The sequence below is a fragment of the Mobula hypostoma genome, chromosome 11, assembly GCF_963921235.1.
Source record: "Mobula hypostoma chromosome 11, sMobHyp1.1, whole genome shotgun sequence".
Lineage (NCBI taxonomy): Eukaryota > Metazoa > Chordata > Chondrichthyes > Myliobatiformes > Myliobatidae > Mobula > Mobula hypostoma.
Window position 1 is genome coordinate 56,020,667 of NC_086107.1, and position 19,524 is coordinate 56,040,190.

The 19,524-nt window shown below is 36.3% G+C and overlaps 1 protein-coding gene across 2 annotated transcripts in view; it reads right to left on the minus strand.

Annotated features, from left to right (window-relative positions):
- The window catches only part of LOC134353766 (anoctamin-9-like), a 171,446-nt gene that overhangs the window by 89,164 nt on the left and 62,758 nt on the right, over window positions 1-19,524 (minus strand). For both annotated transcript variants that reach the window (XM_063062116.1, XM_063062115.1), the window contains one exon: window positions 4,090-4,178. In XM_063062116.1, the coding sequence (XP_062918186.1) occupies window positions 4,090-4,178 (89 nt within the window). The remainder of the gene's footprint in view (window positions 1-4,089; window positions 4,179-19,524) is intronic.

Sequence of the window (19,524 nt, forward strand, 5' to 3'; positions counted from 1 at the left end):
GAAATATTTGTCATCATGTCATATCCTTTAAGAAGTGGAAAGCAGCCTTTTGAATCCAGCAATGGAAAGGGAAAAACTTTGAAAGAAAAATCGGAAGATATGCCCATCTGGGCTGAGCGTTTGGAATGTGCGTTGATGGCTCTCAACAACAAAATAGACAATAACACTTCTGAGTTGAAGTCATTCCGACAGAGTTTTCAGACTATTGAGGAAAATATTATTTCCTTGAATACTGAGTTTAAAGAATCGAAACGTCAGATTGTGGATATTTCAACCCGCTTGGAACAGGCTCAACGTAAAATTGTTGATTTAGAGACGAAATCTCGTCGGAATACTATATGAATTATCAGACTCGAGAAAGGTTCTGAGAGTGGGAATTTATGGGACTATTTTGCCAATTTGTTTCAATCTTTGTTTCCAGATATTCTACCTCAATCTCCCGATATTGAAAGAGCTCATAGAATTTTCATATGGAATTCTCAGACTTCAAGTAAACCTCGCCCTATTTTAGTCAACTTTCTTCACTTTAAAGTTAAAGACCAAATTATAAAATGTGCAAGGAAACAGAGAGTTCTTAAATTTAACGGTTCCGAGATCCGCTTTTACGAAGATTATCCACGGGAAATTATGGAACAGCGGATCAAATTTGCCCCAGTGATGAAAACTGCTTATGAAAAGGGACTTTTTCCATCGCTTTGCTATCCAGCAAGATTTAAATTATTTCCTAAAAATTCTACACCTTGTGTGTTTTCGGATTCCCAAGCAGCATTGGACTTTGTTAACTCTATCGTGGAGTCGGCTGACGCCTGAAGGATATTTGGGTTGCTGAATAATTTTCTGAAAGAAAATAGGCTCTGAAGATTTTTGATATGCTGAAAACTTGCTTTGACTGATGAACTATTTAAAGAAGAGGTGAACTTCTTGGTTTGACTAATGAATGACTTTTTTGAAATCTGTTTGGTATATGGAGTGAACTAACACAGTGGACAGATTATTAACTGGTTTGATTATCTGCTTCTTTCTTCCTTTTCTTTTATTAATTAAATGATAGCTTTCATAGATTATATACACTCTTTCTTATACAGTGAGGAGTGTTTAGAATAGATAATTAGCTTTAGTTTTAAGCTAAAGTAATAATGGTGTCTTTTTCTTGTTTGAGAATGTACTGCTTAGGTTTAAATAGCGTTGTTTTGACACCTTTGGAGACGGTTTTTGCATTCTTAGTTTATTTTCAATGGTTAACTATAAACATCTTTTTTCTGTTTCTCTGCTGAGCTTTATCTTAGGGTCACATGATTTCTTTGTAAAGGGGAGGGGGGAGTTGGGAGAAAAACTTTTAAATCATTATTTATATTGAACCACATGCGGAGTTCTGCCTTTCTTTCTTGCTTTGGGGAGGCATTCCGGCTTTTTCCTCCTTTTTTGCCGGATTTCTACCTTTTTGGGATGGGGGGAGGATTTGGGGTTTTTTTTTGCATTTTTGGGTTTATTATAGGATTTCTTTTCAGGTTTTTTCCCATTCTGGAGCTCCGGAGCATGCGTGTTTTCTATATGGTTATTTTCATCACCACCATCTTTGATTAGCCCACGATGGTATGCGTGTTTTTTTGTGTTTAAAACAATATTCTATGGTTAATAAACAGATAAACGTTATTAGTTGGAACGTACGTGGCTGGAATCACCCTATTAAGTGAAAGAAGACTTTTAAAATTATTAACCGATTCCAGCCCGATATAATTTTTGTTCAAGAAACACATATCAGAATGGGCGATCAAAATAGATTTTTTAAAATGTGGAAGGGTCTTCAATATCATGCTACTTATAAAAATAAAACAAAGAGAGTATCTATTTTTATTAAAGCTAATATTTCATTTATCCAAGAAGATATCGTCTCAGATATCAATGGTAGATTTTTAATCATTAAAGGATCAATCTGTAATAGAAAAATAGTCTTGGTTAGAAACATAGAAAATAGGTGCAGGAGTAGGCCATTTGGCCCTTTGAGCCTGCACCGCCATTCAGTATGATCATGGCTGATCATCCAACTCAGAACCCTGTACCTGCCTTCTCTCCATACCCCTCGATCCCTTTAGCCACAAGGGCCATATCTAACTCCTTCTTAAATAAAGAAACATAGGTTAATCTATATGGACCTAATGTAGATGATCCTTCTTTTTTTAAAAATGTATTTGGTTTATTACCAGACTTAAATGAATAGATGCTGCTGATGGGAGGTGACTTCAACTGTTGTTTAAACTCTTTGATTGACAAGAGTTCAACCAATCAGCAGCTCCCAAGTGGTTCAGCATCACTTATTAATTCCTTTTTAATTGATTATGGTTTGATAGAAATCTGGAGAAATCTACATCCTAATGATAGAGATTATTCTTTTTTATTCACATGTCCATAAAAAATACTCGCGAATTGATTATTTTATAGCTGATTTCCGATTTTTGTCCAAAGTCCAGAAATGTGAATATGATGCTATTGCTGTCTCGGATCATGCACCTTTAAGCTTAACTTTTGAATTGAATGATGTTAGCAATGTAAACTTGCCTTGGTGTTTTCCAGAAAACTTATTACAAAGTTTGGACTTTGTCAAATTTATAGAGATTCAAATAAAAGATTTTTTTCTTTTTAATAATACAGAAGATATGTCAAAATTGATTATATGGGATACATTTAAAACGTACTTGCGAGATCAGATAATCTCCTATTTGGCTAAGCTTAAGAAACAGACAAAAATAGAGTTAGATAGGATTTCAAAACAAATTAAAGACTTGGATAACACTTATGCAGTTTCTCCTAATATTGACTTATTTAAACAAAGGGTTGAACTTCAATCACAGTATAATGTATTATTAACTTATGATATTGAAAGAAATTTGCTTAAATTAAAAAGTCAATTTTATGTGTTTGGAGATAAAAAGTAATAAGCTACTAGCATCCCAACTAAAACCAGTTAGAGCTAAAAGACAAATTTTTAAAATTCATAAGGGAGATGGTAGTTTAGCTTGTAACTATGAAGATATTAATAAAATTTTTCAAGACTATTACAGTGAACTTTATAAATCTCAGTTTCCAGCTGATCCTTCTAAAATGAATGCCTTTCTACAAAAGATTGATTTTCCTAGAATATCTGTTGAAGATCAACAAATTCTTGATACTCCTTTTACTGAAAGAGAAATTCAGAAAGCTATTTTTTCAATGCAATCTGGTAAAACTCCTGGACGAGATGGTTTTTCAATAGGATTTTATAAAAAATCTGAAAATTTGCTTACTAATTATATGTTGGAAATGTTTAAAGATTTTTTTTGTTAGGAGAGTTACCTTCTACATTTTATGAAGCTTCCATTTCTTTAATTCTTAAAAAAGATAAAGATCCTATGGATTGTGCTTCATATAGGCCTACCTCATTATTAAATGTAGATGTCAATATTTTTTCAAAAATAATGACTAATCGGTTGGAGAATATACTAGCTAAAATTATTTCTCAGAACCAAACAGGTTTTATAAAAGGCCGGTATTCTTTTTCTAATACTCAAAGACTGTTAAATGTTATATACTCTTCCCCCTCGAAAACTCCCCAATGTATTGTTTCTCTTGATGCTGAAAAGGCATTTGATAGAGTTAAATGGAAATATTTATTTAACATTTTAGAGAAATTTAGCTTTGGTACTAATTTTAATAAGTGGATTAGAATGGCACATGACAGAAAATTTCAACTATTCCACTTGGACTTGAAGTTGCCAGTCTTCTCTTCCAAGATCCCAGATCAGTGAATACAGAGAATCAGCATAATTTTGTTGCTTTTGTACTCAGTACCTCTTCCCAAATTATCCAGGATTCTCTATCCCTTTTTGACCACTTTCCTAACTGCTTCTACCACTTTCTGCTCTGTGCATATTCTCCTCTGGTTCTGTACCCACTTTGGTACTGCACTTTTTCAATTAATTTTGTCATTTTTGCTCTCCCTACTAGAATGCTTTACATATTACTTTGTGCAATATTGCATAATTTCATTCAACAGCACACATGTCTACAAACACAGTTTTAAGTTCAAAATCATACAAATATATTTCACTTTACCTTATTTCATTAATGGGTTGTTTCTTAAATAAGCATCTCCACTTCGCCCATTCACATCGCAACTTGCCTCCTTTCTTAGGATTATTTTGCTATGTAAAACAAAAACAAACCAGAATCTCAAAAGATTACTCAAATTACTGAGGATTAACAACATCTTTTGCAAATTCCTATCTTCCCTGCTAAAAATTTGCATGACTGGGCTCTTCTATCATGCAGCAGTTACATACTGCAACACTTTTAATGTGACAAATATATCTAGGGCCTTCTCCAGAAACGTGAAAACACATGCTGAAGATAAATAGAATGGAAATAACTTGAAAATGGGTTGATATTTGGTTTGAGTTGTTCTCCGATCTCGGCAATCCATTTGAAACATTTCGTCACCATACAAGGAGAAATCATCTGTGCACTGTTCACTTGTGGTGTGTCCTCCGAATGCTTGGCTCTTATGTACTTATCAATTACTTGATTGGTCATCATTACTGAAACTCAACTGTGATGTAGGGAGGGGGTCTTGTCACTAATTGGTTGTGTGCCGAACTCTATGCATTGCCTGGAATTTTGATCACATTGGCTTATAAATGGGATTGAGGTCTACATGTCTGTTTATAGAATTGTTGGCAGAAAACTGTGCTTCTAGGAATTCTCTAGTATGCTGTGTGTTTGCTTGCGCCATGATTTTCATTGATGCCCTGTCGAATTTGTGCCCCACTCGAACTTCATGGATAGAGACTATGAAGAGTTGGTCATGCCGCTTAACGGCCAGATGATGCTCATGCATCCTTGTGGGTAGTTTTCTCCCGGCTGTCTGACGTAATATTTGCTGCAGTCCCACACTGGATTTTGTAGACGATATTGGTCTTATCCAATTGTTTGGTTTGTTCTTTAGGTCTATAGAGTACTCTCCTCAATATACAGTAGCTGATGGTTTATGCACAACCAAAATTCTATGTTTTTGCAGCAGTTGGGCTGTCCTTCCCGAGATATTTCAAATGTATGGAAGGACGACCTGCTTTTTTTCAATATAATTTTTATTGAGTTTTCAAAAAGAATACATGAAAAGATAAAATCTACCCTCCCCCCCCCCCATATATATAGTCCTACCTAAAAAGAAAGAAAGGGAGAAAAAAGAAAAGAACCGCCTGGGTGTTGGAAGGTTTCCACATGCTCCATGGGATTCAAAATAAATTTGGTATAATTATTTGTTACTTTCCCCAAGGGACCCAAGGTCTTTATCGGAGCACTTAAATATGCCATCCTATCTTTTGTAAATAAGGGCGCCAAAAATTCAAAAATGTTGCATATTTATCTCTTAAATTATAAGTAATTTTTTCGAGTGGAATAGAACTAGCCATTTCATTATTCCAACGATCCATACTTAAATACGAATCAGATTTCCAATTAACTGCTATAGTCTTCTTAGCTACTGCCAATGCAACTTTTATAAATTCTTTCTGATATTTATTCAATTTAAGTTTCGGTTTTATCCCTTCAATATCACCTAATAGAAATAATACAGGGTTATGTGGAAGTTGAGTTCCAGTAATTTGTTCCAATAAAACTCTTAAATTTATCCAAAAGGGTTGAATTTTAAAACAAGACCAAGTAGAATGTAAAAAAGTACCAATTTCTTGATTACACCGAAAGCATTTATCAGATAGATTTGAATTTAATCTATTTATTTTTTGTGGTGTAATATATAATTGGTGTAAAAAATTATATTGTACTAATCTAAGTCGAACATTTATTGTATTTGTCATACTGTCAAGACAGAGTCTTGACCAATTTGTTTCATCAATATTAATATTCAAATCTGTTTCCCATTTTTGCTTTGACTTATGGGTTTCTTGTTTAATTGTCTGTTCTTGAATCAAATTATACGTACAAGAAATAAATTTTTTAATTTTCCCTTTTTGAATTAAAATTTCAATTTCATTAGGTTTTGGCAAAAACATTGTTTGACCCAGCTTACCTTTTAAGTAAGCCCTTAATTGACAGTAACAAAAGAAAGTATTATTAGATATTTTATATTTATCCTTTAATTGTTCAAATGACATCAATATACCTCGTTCAAAACAATCTCCTATAAATTTAATCCCTTTTTGGTACCAATTATATAAAAGTTGATTGTCCATTGTAAAAGGAATAAGTCTGTTTTGAAACAAAGGTCTCCTTGCTAATAGAGATTTCTGTGTTTCATTATCATCATTTATCTTATTCCATAAATCAATCAAATGTGTTAATATAGGAGATTCTTTCTTTTCCCGTATCCATTTAGATTCCCATTTATATATAAAATCTTCAGGTCTATTTTCTCCTATCTTATCTAGTTCTATTTTAATCCATGCTGGTTTTTGATCATCGAAGAAAGATGCAATAAATCTAAGTTGATTTGCTTTATAATAGTTTTTAAAGTTTGGAAGTTGTAACCCTCCTAACCTAAATTTACATGTCAATTTTTCCAATGATATTCTTGACATTTAACCTTTCCAAAGAAATTTTCTCACACATTTATTTAACTCTTGAAAAAATTTCTGTGGCAATTGTATTGGTGATGTTTGAAACAAATACTGTAATCTAGGAAATATATTCATTTTTACAACATTGACTCTACCTACTAATGTTATTGGTAGTATCATCCATTTGTCAAAATCTTCTTGAATTTTTTTCAACAGTGGTAAATAATTAAATTTATATAAATTCTTTACATCATTATCAAGTCTTATACCTAAATACTTTATACCATTTACCGGCCATCTAAATTGGGTTACTAATCGACATTGACTATAGTCTCCTTTAGTAAGAGGTAAAATTTCACTTTTATCCCAATTTATTTTGTAACCTGATACCTTCCCATATTCATCCAATCTAGAAGATAGTTTATGTAACGAATGTTGTGGGTTTGTTAAATAGATCAAAACATCATCGGCAAAAAGATTAATTTTATATTCCTCCTGATTAACTCTAAAACCCATAATATCTGGATCAATTCTGATTAGTTCTGCTAATGGCTCTATCGTCAGTACAAATAAAGAAGGTGATAATGGACAACCTTGTCCAGTTGACCTTTTTAACTGGAATGGTGTTGAAATTTGAGAATTTGTCACTACTTTAGCTTTAGGGTTAGAATTTAAAGTTTTAATCCAATTTATAAAAGATGTTCCTAACCCATATTTTTCTAATACTTTAAATAAAAAATCCCATTCTAATCTATCAAATGCTTTTACTGCATCCAAAGCTACTACTATACTCTTCTCATCCCTTTTTTGTGCCAAATGAATTATACTGAGTAGCCAGGTTACATTATCTGCCAATTGTCTATTTTTAATAAATCCTGTTTGATCCATATGTATTAATTTTGGTAAATATTTAGATAATCTATTCGATAAAATTTTTGCTATTATTTTATAATCCATATTCAATAAAGAAATAGGCCTGTATGATGTTGGTTTCATAGGGTCTCTGTCTTTTTTTGGCAATACTATTACAATCGCTGTTGAAAAAGATTCTGGAAGTTTATGTATTTTTTCTGCTTGACGTATTAGTTCCATAAAAAGAGGAAATAATAAATCTTTAAATTTTTTATAAAATTCAGGTGGAAAACCATCTTCTCCTGGAGATTTATTACTTTGGAGTGATCCTAAAGCTTCTTCAACTTCTTTTAATGTAAAAGGCATATCTAATCCCTTCTGTTCTTCCAAATTCAATTTTGGAAGAGAAATTTGTGATAAAAACCTTTCTATCTCATTAACATCATTTTGGGATTCTGATTGATATAATTCAGAATAGAAATTTTTAGAAGTTTCATTTATTTCAAGAGGTTTATAAGATATTTTATTTGCCCTTGTTCTAATTGCATTTATTGTTTTGGAAGCTTGTTCTGTTTTCAACTGCCAGGCAAGAATTTTATGTGCTCTCTCACCTAACTCATAATACCTTTGTTTAGTTCTTATAATTGCTTTTTCCGTTCTATACGTCTGAAGCGTATTATATTGTAACTTCTTATTAACAAGTTGTCTTCGTTTTTCTTCTGACATATATCTTTGAGATTCTTTTTCTATTTTTGTAATCTCTTTTTCCAATTGATCTAGTTCTGCCATATATTCTTTCTTAATTTTAGACGTATAACTTATTATCTGGCCCCTAGATATGCTTTCATCGCATCCCATAATATAAATTTATCATCCACTGAATGAAAATTTGTATCCAAAAAAAATTGAATCCGCTTTTTCATAAAATCACAGAAATCTTGACGTTTTAATAATGTTGAATTAAATCTCCATCTATAAGCCACTTCTTCCTTATCAGCCATTATTATTGTCATTAATAAAGGGGAATGATCTGATAATATTCTTGCTTTATATTCCATATTTTTCACTCTGTGTTGAATATGCATTGATAATAGAAACAAATCTATCCTTGAGTAAGTTTTATGTCTATGGGAGTAGAACGAATAGTCTCTTTCTTTAGGATTGATTCTTCTCCATATATCAATCAAATTTAAATCCTTCATCAATGATAAAGTTAAATTTACTACCTTCGATTTTATAACAGCCTTGGTTGATCTATCTAAGACTGGGTCTAAGCAAAAATAAAAGTCTCCTCCAATTAATATTTTTTCATGTGCATCTGCCAAATTCAGAAAAGCTTCTTGTATGAATTTTGCATCATTTTTGTTTGGTGCATAAATATTCATAAAAGTCCATAATTCAGAAAAAAGTTGACAATGTATAATCACATATCTCCCCGCAGAATCAGTTATTACATTTTGTATTCTAATTGGTAACGTTTTATTGATCAAAATTGCTACTCCCCTCGCTTTTGAATTAAATGAAGCTGCAACAACACTTCCCACCCAATCTCTCTTTAGTTTCTGATGTTCTGTTTCTGTTAGGTGCATCTCCTGTAAAAAAGCTAAATCTATCTTCATTTTTTTAATATGTGTTAAGATTCTTTTTCTTTTCACTGGTCCATTAAGCCCATTAACATTAAAACTCAAAAAATTCAATAAATTAGTCATTATTCTTAACAAAGTTACTCCAATCTAAAACATTACTTATCTTCTCAACTCTCATAGTTCCTTGGGGAATCTCTTTAAACTTCACCATGTTGCTATGTATTTCCCTCCCAACCTTCCAGGCAAAAAAAAAAGAAAAGATAGAAAGAATACAAAAAAAGAAAAAACAAAATACCCCCCCCCACTAATGTTGTGAATGAAAAGATACACAATACTACCCCCTCCATTTTACGGGTCGTGGCAAAAGCCATGCTTGCACACATGATTAGCGTAGCAATCGATCAGTGCTTCTTCCAGCTCCCCCGCAACAAAAAAAATTATATATATATAGGCAAAATTAATGTTACTATTCCCAACTAATATTCCTCCAGTTTTAACCTTTCTTACCCCCCTCGTATAACTAATGATATATTTCTACATTCATCCAGCTTCAAAAATCCAACAAGTCCATTCTTTAACCCAATCTTCATCTTCAATCTATCTCGCTCCCCTGGATTTGTTCTTGTATCTGGTGAATATTCAGAGAATCTCGCACAAACTGCTCTGCTTTCTGGTAGTCATCAAAAAATCTTCTTTCTCCACCAGGCAAAAAAATCTTCAAGGTTGCAGGATAACACAGTATAAATTGATAACCATGATCCCATAGGGTTTTTTTCACTGGATTAAATTTCTTCCTTCTCTTCAAAAGTTCATAACTTATATCAGGGTAGAAAAAAATTTTGTTCCCTTTAATTATCAATGGCCCTTTTCTATCCTTGGCAGTTCAAGCAGCTGCCTGTAGAATCCTTTCCTTGTCTTGAAATCTTAAGAATTTTATTAAAATCGATCGTGGATATTGGTCATCTTTTGGTCTTGGTCTTAGAGCTCTATGTGCCCGCTCAATTTCAATTGGTCGAACCTCCTTTTCCATTTGCAAAACATCCGGGATCCATTTTTGAAAAAATTTTATTGGTTTTTCTCCCTCCGTACCTTCTTTAAGACCAACAATTTTAATATTATTACGTCTACTGAAACTTTCCAACATGTCCACTTTCTCCAAGAGTCGGTTTCTTTCCAAGTTCCAGACAAGCAAATCATTTTCTGTTTTTTCCACTCTATCATTCATATGCCCCATTGCTCTTTCCATCTTTTGAAGCTTCTTATCCATTTTGTCCTGTCTTTCCATAACTTTATTATAGCACATCTTCGTATCTCTAAGCTCTTATCTTACTTTTCTTAGTTCAGCCGTTAATTGCAATATAGCCTCTCTTATGTCTCTATCATCTCCTTTACTTCCAATCGCTTCCAATTCTTCCTCCTCTTCTTCATCTGTGTTCTCTGCAGAATCCAATTCTGACTCTGGGTCATTTTCAATTGCAGTGGCTGTCGGTTCTTGTAGTTTACGTTGTGTCGATTTGCGCATGCGCATTTCCGGTGCCTTCTTCGAAGAACCCGTTACCACCGCCATTGCTCCCTGTTCTACCGAAGGAGATCCAACCTGAGTCCGAGGCTCCATCGTTGCAGTAGGCCCTTTTTTCTTCCCCTCTCGCGGCTGCTTCGCAACAGCAGACTTCTTTTGTTGCGGTTTCGGAGGCATATCGTAAAGTAATCTTACAAAGTTTATAAATAGTTTTCAGAAAATAATTATTAACTTTGTTTTGTTTAAACGTTACTTTACTGATTTGTTGCGGGAGAGCTGGATTTACACATCTCAATCCCACGTCATCACGTGACGCCCCTCGACAACCTGCTTGATTGATTCTTGGTTGGTGTGTTGTCGACTTCATAGGCATCTTCGTATGAAACTACATGGGTATCCGTTTCGTGCAAATACTTTGAAGAGATGTTTCTCCTCTTCATCCTTTAGTATGAGGGGTGATTGATAAGTTCGTGGCCTAAGGTAGGAGTCAATTTTAGAAAACCTAGCATATTTATTTTTCCTGCATTTACACACTTAGTCCAGTGATCATGGAGCATACGGATCCCTTCTTTGTAGAAGTCGGCGTCTTGGACCTCCAGAAAGTGGTCCACAGTAGGTTGATTGATAAGTTCGTGGCCTAAGGCAGACAGAGATGAGTTATTAACTTCAAACTTTCTGCATAATCACTCAAAGAGTTGAACTGCACGTGCATGTAACGAGAGCTGAATAACTCATTTCCTTCTACCTTAGGCCATGAACTTATCAATCACCCCTGTTGTGGACCACTTTCTGGAGGTCCAAGACACCGACTTCTACAAAGAAGGGATCCGTATGCTCCACGACTGCTGGACTAAGTGTGTAAATGTAGGAGGGGACTGTGTTGAAAAATAAATGTGCTAGGTTTTCTAAAATTGACTCCTTCTACCTTAGGCCATGAACTTATCAATCACCCTTCGTATGTCTCTGCTCTTCGGAACAAAGTTTTTATACAGTTCTTCTTGTGTACATTTGGAAGTTTCCACTTATCATAAGAGAACACATACAGATCAAATCCTAACCTATCACAGTAATGAGTGAGCAGCACACAGATGATGTCTCCTGGTATGCTGATGAAATGTTTGTAAATGAATTGCCAAGATTGGAGAACAACTCAACCCAACCAAATAGAATGATATTACTTAGCACAAAGTCTTGTCGGTAAATTTTTGAGGAACTTACAGTGTGCCAAAAGGCAGCAAAGTATACAGCTGGAATTGAAGAATTGGGTGGAGGTTAAAGATAGTTCACTGTTTCAACACTGAACAGACAGCAGAAGGAAGGGTAATGAAAATGGGTGTTGATATAAATGGTGCACAAAGTCACAGGAAGCAGATACACAAACCAAGCATAATGAAAACATTATAAACAAGGTTGAATTCGATGCAACTAGACCGGATGGCACCATTAAGTGGCGACTCTACGAGCAGCTCTGATGGAAATTAACAAATATTTCTGTTTAGGACTATTACCACTGAAATTCACAATCACAGCTGTGGGTACTTCAGTACGCAACATTTTAAAATTATTTTTAAAATCTATCGATCCTCAAAATCAGTGGACCCTAAATGGAAGGCATAGGATGCAAGTGCAGTTCTCCTTTAAGAAAGAGGAAGTGGGTAAGGCATGCCGGGCTGCAGGTGTGATTGAAATACTGAGGCCTTAGATCCCTCTCCCCCCCCCCCCCACCCTCTATTGCTAACTATCTTGCTGGCGAATGTACAGTCTCTGGAAAATAAAATTGAAGACCTCAGAGCAAGATTGCAGTACCAGAGGGACATTAGGGACTGCTCTGTCCTTTGCTTCACAAAAACATGGCTCACCCCTGCCATTTTGGTTGCTGCACTGCATCTCGAGGGCTTCAGTCTCCACCAAAAAGACAGGACAGTTGAGTCTTTTAAAGGTAGATTTTGCTTTATGATTAATTGACCACAGTGCTCAGATGTGTCACTTCTTCTCAATCCTGCTCATCCGACCTGGAATATCTGGCAGTCAAGTGTCATCCATTTTATCTGCTAAGGGTGTTTTCTACCATTATCCTGATCGGGTGTATATTTCATTCCAAGACAACATCAGGCAGGCACTGGAGGAGCCAAGCACCGTGATCAGCAATCACAAAACAGCATATCCTTATGTCATCCCTATCATTGTGGGGGATTTTAACCAACTTGGAGAAGTCTCTGAACAGCTACCACCAACATATCACCTGTGGATCAGTGGAGCCAACACACTTGACCACTGTTATACTTTCATCAAGAACACTTACCATGCCATCTCATGTGTACACTTTGGAAACTTTGATCATCTGGCTGTACTTCAACTACAAGCATATAAGCCAAGACTAAAGACTGCAACACCTGTGGTAAGGATCAAGAAGTAATGGTCAAGCGAGGTGGAGGAGCACTTACAGGACTGCTTTGAGTCAGTGGACCGGACAATATTCAGGGATTAATCTTTGATTGCCACTGACTTCATCAAGACCTGTGTGGATGAGTGGATGTCTTTGAGAACACAATGGACATACCCAAGTTAAAAGCTGTGGATGAACCAGGAGATTCAGAGTCTGTTGAGGGCTAGATCTGTGGCATTCAAGACAGGTGATCTAGAACTATATACTAAATCCAGATAGGACCTATGAAAGGATATTTTAAGAGTGAAAAACAATTCTGATTGAAGTTAGAGATGGAATCAGATGCACGACAGTTCTGGCAGGGTTTGCTGAATATTACTTCCTACAAGGCGAGACCCAACATCGTGGTTGGCTGTGATGCTTCATCTCCAGATGAGCTAAATGCCTTTTATGCAAACTTTGAAAGGAAAAACTACACATGTGTGAATCCTATAGCATCTGGTGACCCTGTGATTTCAGTCTCAGAGGCCAAAGTCAGAGCTTCTTTCAAGAGGGTGAACCCTTACAAGGTGTCAGGCCCTGATGATGTATGTAGCTGGTAGAGCATCGAAAACCTGTGCCTAGCAACTGGCAGGGGTGTTCAAGGACGTCTTCAGTTTCTCACTGCTGCAGTTAGAGGTCCTCACCTACTTCAAAAAGAGTGACAAACATACCGCAGACCAAGAAGAACAGAGTGGCTGCCTTATTGCCTACTGCCCAGTTGCCCTCACGTCTACTAAGATGAAATGCTTTGAGAGGTTAGTCACGGCCAAATCAACTCCTGCCTAAGCCGAGACCTGAATCCACTGCAACAATTTGACTATCACCACAACAGGTCTACAGCAGACTTGGACTTGAATCACTTGGATCATCTGGACAGTAGCAATACCTATGTCAGGCTGCTGTTTATTGCTCAATGTTCAACATCATGCCCTCTGTACTAATCAACGAGCTCCAAAACTGGGCCTCTGTACTTCCTTCTACAACGACACCCTTGACTTCCACACTGGGATTCCATAGTCAATGCGGATCAAAAATAACATCACCTCTTCGCTGACAATCAACAATGGCACATCTCAAGGATGGTGCTTAGCCCACAGCTCTACTCTCTCTACACCCATGACCGTGTGGTTAGGCACAGCTCAAACGCCATCTATAAATTTGTCGATGACAATTATTGTTGGAAGAATTTCAGATGATGATGAGGAGGCAAACAGGAGTGAGCTAGATCAGCTAGTTGCAACAACAATGTTGCACTCAGCATGAGTAAGACCAAGGAATTAAATGCAGACTTCAAGAAAGGGAAGTCAAGGGAACATACACCAGTCCATATTGAGGGATCAGAAGTGGAAAGGATGAGCAGTTTCAAGTTCCTTGGTGTTAACATCTCTGAAGAGCTATCCAGATGGAATTACAAAGAAGGCATGATAACAGCTATGTTCTATTAGGCACTTGAGGAGACTTAGTATGTCACCAAAGACTCTTGCAAATTTCGACAGATGTACTGTGGAGAGCATTCTAACTGGTTACATCACCGCCTGCGAAGGAGGGACCATTGCACAAGATCAGAAAAAGCCGCAGAAAGTTATACACTTGGACAGCCCCATCATGGGCAGTAGCCTCGTCAGCATCGAAGACACCTTCAAAAGGTGATGCCTCAGAAAGATGGCATCCATCGTTAAAGACCCCCATCACTCAGGACATGCCCTCTTATTGCTGCCTTCAAGGAGGAGGTACAGGAGCCTGAAGACACACACTCAATGTTTCAAGAACATCTTCTTTCCCTTCATTATCAGATTTCTGATTGGGCAATGAACCCAGGTACACTACATCACTACTTTTTTGCTCTCTTTTTTGTACCACTTATTTAATTTAATTTTTAATATACATTTCTTATTGTAATTTATAGTTTTATTATTATGTATGGCAATGTACTGCTGCTGCAAAGCAACGAATTTCACGACATACTATACCTATATACCAGCGATAGTAAACCTGATTCGAATTCTGATTCTGATTCAATTTTGTATCATGACCCTTTATGTTTGCCAAGATTTTAAGTAATACAGAACTGAAACTCTGGAGTTGGTCTGCCTAATTTGTTAAAAATAAAAATTGAAAAGGAGAAAGATACAACTAAGTAGATAAGTTAAGTATTTGAGTTATGGAAGATCTTGGACTATTCACATATAGTTTAGAAGGGAAGGACTATGGATGAAGGAGACGGGAGATTTGGTTTGATCTTGAAAATATTGTTATCTGTTTGCTGCACAGTAGTTGTAAAATATTCCTGCAAAAAGGAAGGCATTTCTTAAATTAGTTGAATTTAACAGCAGACAGTAAAGCTAGTGTACATTCTCAGACTCAGGTATGCGCAGGAGTTCAGTGAGTGGGGAAGGAACATCTTAAAATATATTATGCGCCTTTATTTATGGTCCTTGCATGATCAATAATAATGGCTGGAATAGAGGGACACCTGTCCTACATATACCACCTACACTCACCATTATTTGGAACAATAACTGGTGGTACAACTTTGACAGCTATAAAAGCAGAGACTTTATCAATATTTAAATATCTCTTAATTAAAACATAAAATATAAATAAATAGATAAAAAAATTAATTATTTGAAGTTAAAAACATGAAGTGTCAGAATATAATCTCAAACAAGGAACTTACCATGGCATTTGCCTCTTACATCTTAGCACACATTTTTGATTGAAATCAGAGGATCTCAAATCCTCACTGGTATGGGTTTCAAGAGACAATTGTATGGGTTTCAAGAGACAATTCTCAAGTATGATGCCGAAGAATCCCAACAAACTAGCCATCGCCACTGGATTCCAAAGTGGCCTCCAACTGCAGGGTAAGCTGATGAATTTGGAATTTGTCTTCCAAATCCATCTCTGAGTCACAGACTTGCAGCAAGTATTTCATAACAATGAGGTGAAGTCCAGTGCTTACTCAGTTTCAATGCCTAAAACCTAGCAGGTCAGTTCAAAACCACTAGCAAGATCTAGCCTTTGTGTAATTGAGACTAAGTGCAGCCAGTCTAATTGGCATAGTTTGTTGCATTTGTTGTCTTCTGACAGGTACATGCGACCCTCATTAATCTCTAGCAACATTTTTAAAAGCAGAGTTCATAATGAAAATTCTTTGTGCTTAACTTAAGATCTTTCGTAATTTTTGATACATGAATGTGGACTTCCAATATACACATGAATCCAAGTACATTTTTGAAAAAGCTTTTTAAGCTTGGAAACTGAAGAGCTAACATTAGTGAACTTTGCTTGCATGCCCTATATTGAGGGTTATACAGACATGGATTGGAACCTAAAAGGTCTCCGGTTAAACAAAATTGAAATGTTCCCAAATATAGATTGGCCTAGCCTATGCAAACTCAGTGCAAAGGACTGCTAACTCAATACTTTTGATCTGAAGGCAGATAACAAGTGTCAATGTTTTTTTCAATTCCCTTTGTATTTTCCATAGATTTGCTGGTTTTCTTCAGTAGTCTCCATATTCCTCTACTAATTTTCAACTGCAATTTTCGTATATTAATTAATTAATCACTGATAAGGCCAAATTTTATTACTAAGCCTTCATTTATCTTGAGATGCTGGTGTTCAGCCCCTTTCTTGAAATATCACAGTTCATTTGGTGAGCTGCTTCTACGTGGGTGTTGCATAGAATAAATCAACATTCTTTCATTATAACTGGGTTCAAAGATTTAGATCCAGTGATGATGAAGGAATGCTGATTTACTTCGTCCATATGATTTGAGATTTGGAGAAGAAACTGCAGATGTGGTGCTATCTGTCTTGATGACAAAGATCAAATATCTCGGAAGTGCTCTCTAAGCAGCCTAGGTGTGTAACTAGACGCTTTGTAGATGGTATGTGTTGTGTATTTAATATTTTTGTAATATTTAAGTCATCTTGTGTGTGTGTGTATATATATATATATATACATATATGTGTGTGTGTGTGTGTGTGTGTTGATTTAGCATTCTTGTTCATTTAAATGATTCATTATGAGTTATCTGTATAAATACCTGAATTGTATTTGTCATGACGCTACCACGTGATACATACCAGCCTCACTTAAAATTATACCCACATTCCTGGACTCCTGCGTCTTCCTTTGAATTGGTTTAATGTTTTGAAGCTACAAAACATAACATTGGCAATAAGGTATTTTTAAAACGAACCCAATACGACTATTGACCCGTTAAAGCACAACGAGAGACAGTTGAGTTGAAAGCAACGCAACACGTGTTCTTCAGAAAGGAGGACATGATCGAGTTTTTTTATAAGGCAGAAAATGGAAGAATTCACAGGTTCATAAAGAGTGAGCACCAGGTGATAATAATCATAAATAAAAGCAGAAATGGCTAGCTACGTAGTAAAAATTGTCATGTTTGATTACACAAAAGATAATTGGAATACCTATGCTGAGCTAAACCAACAATATTTTGAAGCAAATGAAATAGCTAATGAGAAATGAGTGCTTTGGGTTTAAAGGCATACAGTTTGCTTTGAAGTTTAACTGCTCCAACCAAACCAGCAGAAATGCAGGAATATTTAAACCTATGCCATTGTTGATTGCAGAACACTTTAGGTTTCAGAAATGGAATCAAAAAGAAGGGAAATCTATTTCAGCATAAGTGATTGAACTGAAGAGATTGTCTGTGCATTGTCAGTTTGGTAATGGGCTTAATGATGCACTGAGAAATTGTTTAGTTTGTGGAATGTTACAAAAAAAAATTCAAAAATGGCTCCTAACTGAAGCACAACTCACTTCCAAATGGACAGATGAAAAAGTGTTTCAATGGAAACTGCAGACAGAGGCACAATTAAGTTGCACAAAAATGTAGTGTCTAAACAGAAACCGGCCTGGCCAAACAAATTATGTTACCATTGTGGCAGGGGCTCACGTACACCAGAATAATGCAAGTTTAAAGGCAAAACTTCCAGATAATGCAACAAAATAGGACACAAACAAAAAGCATGCTGCACAGAAGAGATAAAAAGTCAAGTTACATTTCAAAAAAGAGCACAAATCTGCATGCTGTTCATGATAAATCTGATAATAATGAGAGTGACACAGGACTGCGTAGCCTTGAGATTTGGAAAGGCATCTGTTAGTCTTGCGAGACCATGGATCTGTACCTGGAAAGTCTTCATTCTCCAGGGCGCAGGCCTGGGCAAGGTTGTATGGAAGACCGGCAGTTGCCCATACTGCAAGTCTCCCCTCTCCACAACACCGATGTTGTCCAAGGGAAGGGCAAGGGCCGATACAGCTTGGCACCAGTGTCATCGCAGAGCACTGTGTGGTTAAGTGCCTTGCTCAAGGACACAACACGCTGCCTCGACTGGGGCTCGAACTAGCGACCTTCAGATTGCTAGTCGAATGCCTTAACCACCTGGCCACGTGCCCACACCCTTGAGGTTTACAATGTGAAAATTAACAACAGACAAGCAATATGGCTAATGCCAGAAGTGAATGGCAAATTAATTAAAACATAATTAGGTACTGGTTCAGCTGTTCCAGTTATTCCACAAGATGAGTTTGAGTGGCATTTCAAAGATACCAAACTGAAGCCTGTAGATATCCAACTAAGAACTTATACTGGAGAAAAGATGACTCCTGTGAAAATGACATTCATACCTGTGAAATACAACAACTAACAAGCCACATTAAGCATGTATGTGGTAAAATAAAATAGGACCAGCACTGTGTGGGCATGACTGGTTGTGACAACTACAAGTTGATTGGAGATCCATCCACAATTTGCATACCACATTCCCTACAATGAGCCATTTGTAAGCAAATTAAGAAAAGTTCTAAATGATGCCACAAATGCCTCCATGCTATAAACCATGAACTGTTGCCCAACAGTGGAAAAACAGGTGTCGGTACCAATCCCTGTGCCTCTAATTGGAAAGCATATTGGACAAAGGGAGGACCACGCTGCTCAAAAGAAGCGTGAAAGTAACTAAAGCAGTGTTCCAACTACAACAGTTTTTGTAGGCAGCATGTCTGAGAAAAATTCTGATATGTTAATCAAGTTAATACTTACAAAATGTGACTTGGTTTTACACTGGAAAAAGAGTTCAAGCAGCTTCAGGAAAATTCAGCTTTTTTGAGTATAAAGAACCGGAATCCACTCTGCATGCATTCAGGTTATTGCCTGAACTTGAAGTGGAAGAGAAAAAGCTGCTTGTACAAGTAGATACAAAAACCAAAGCCCAGCTGGATGAATGGATGGCAAAGAAGAAAGGAGTCATCAGCGATGCGAAAGCAGAGAATTTGACAGATGATGTTGTGGATGCAGAAGCCAAGAGGAGAGATCCAATCATAAAGGGAGTAATAGAAGGATTAATAAGAGAATTATCCAATGAACTGAATGCCCCTTCTCAAGGACAAGATGCTCAAACCAGAAGCTGAGAGAAGGTCCAGAACTGTCAGAACCACTTCCTGCAGCCTCAGTGACAACTCCTACAAACACCATGGAGGAGGCCCCAGAACCTGAGATTGTTTCACAGCCACTAGTCTCACCTGCCAAGCAGAGTGATCCCCCTTTCACAAAA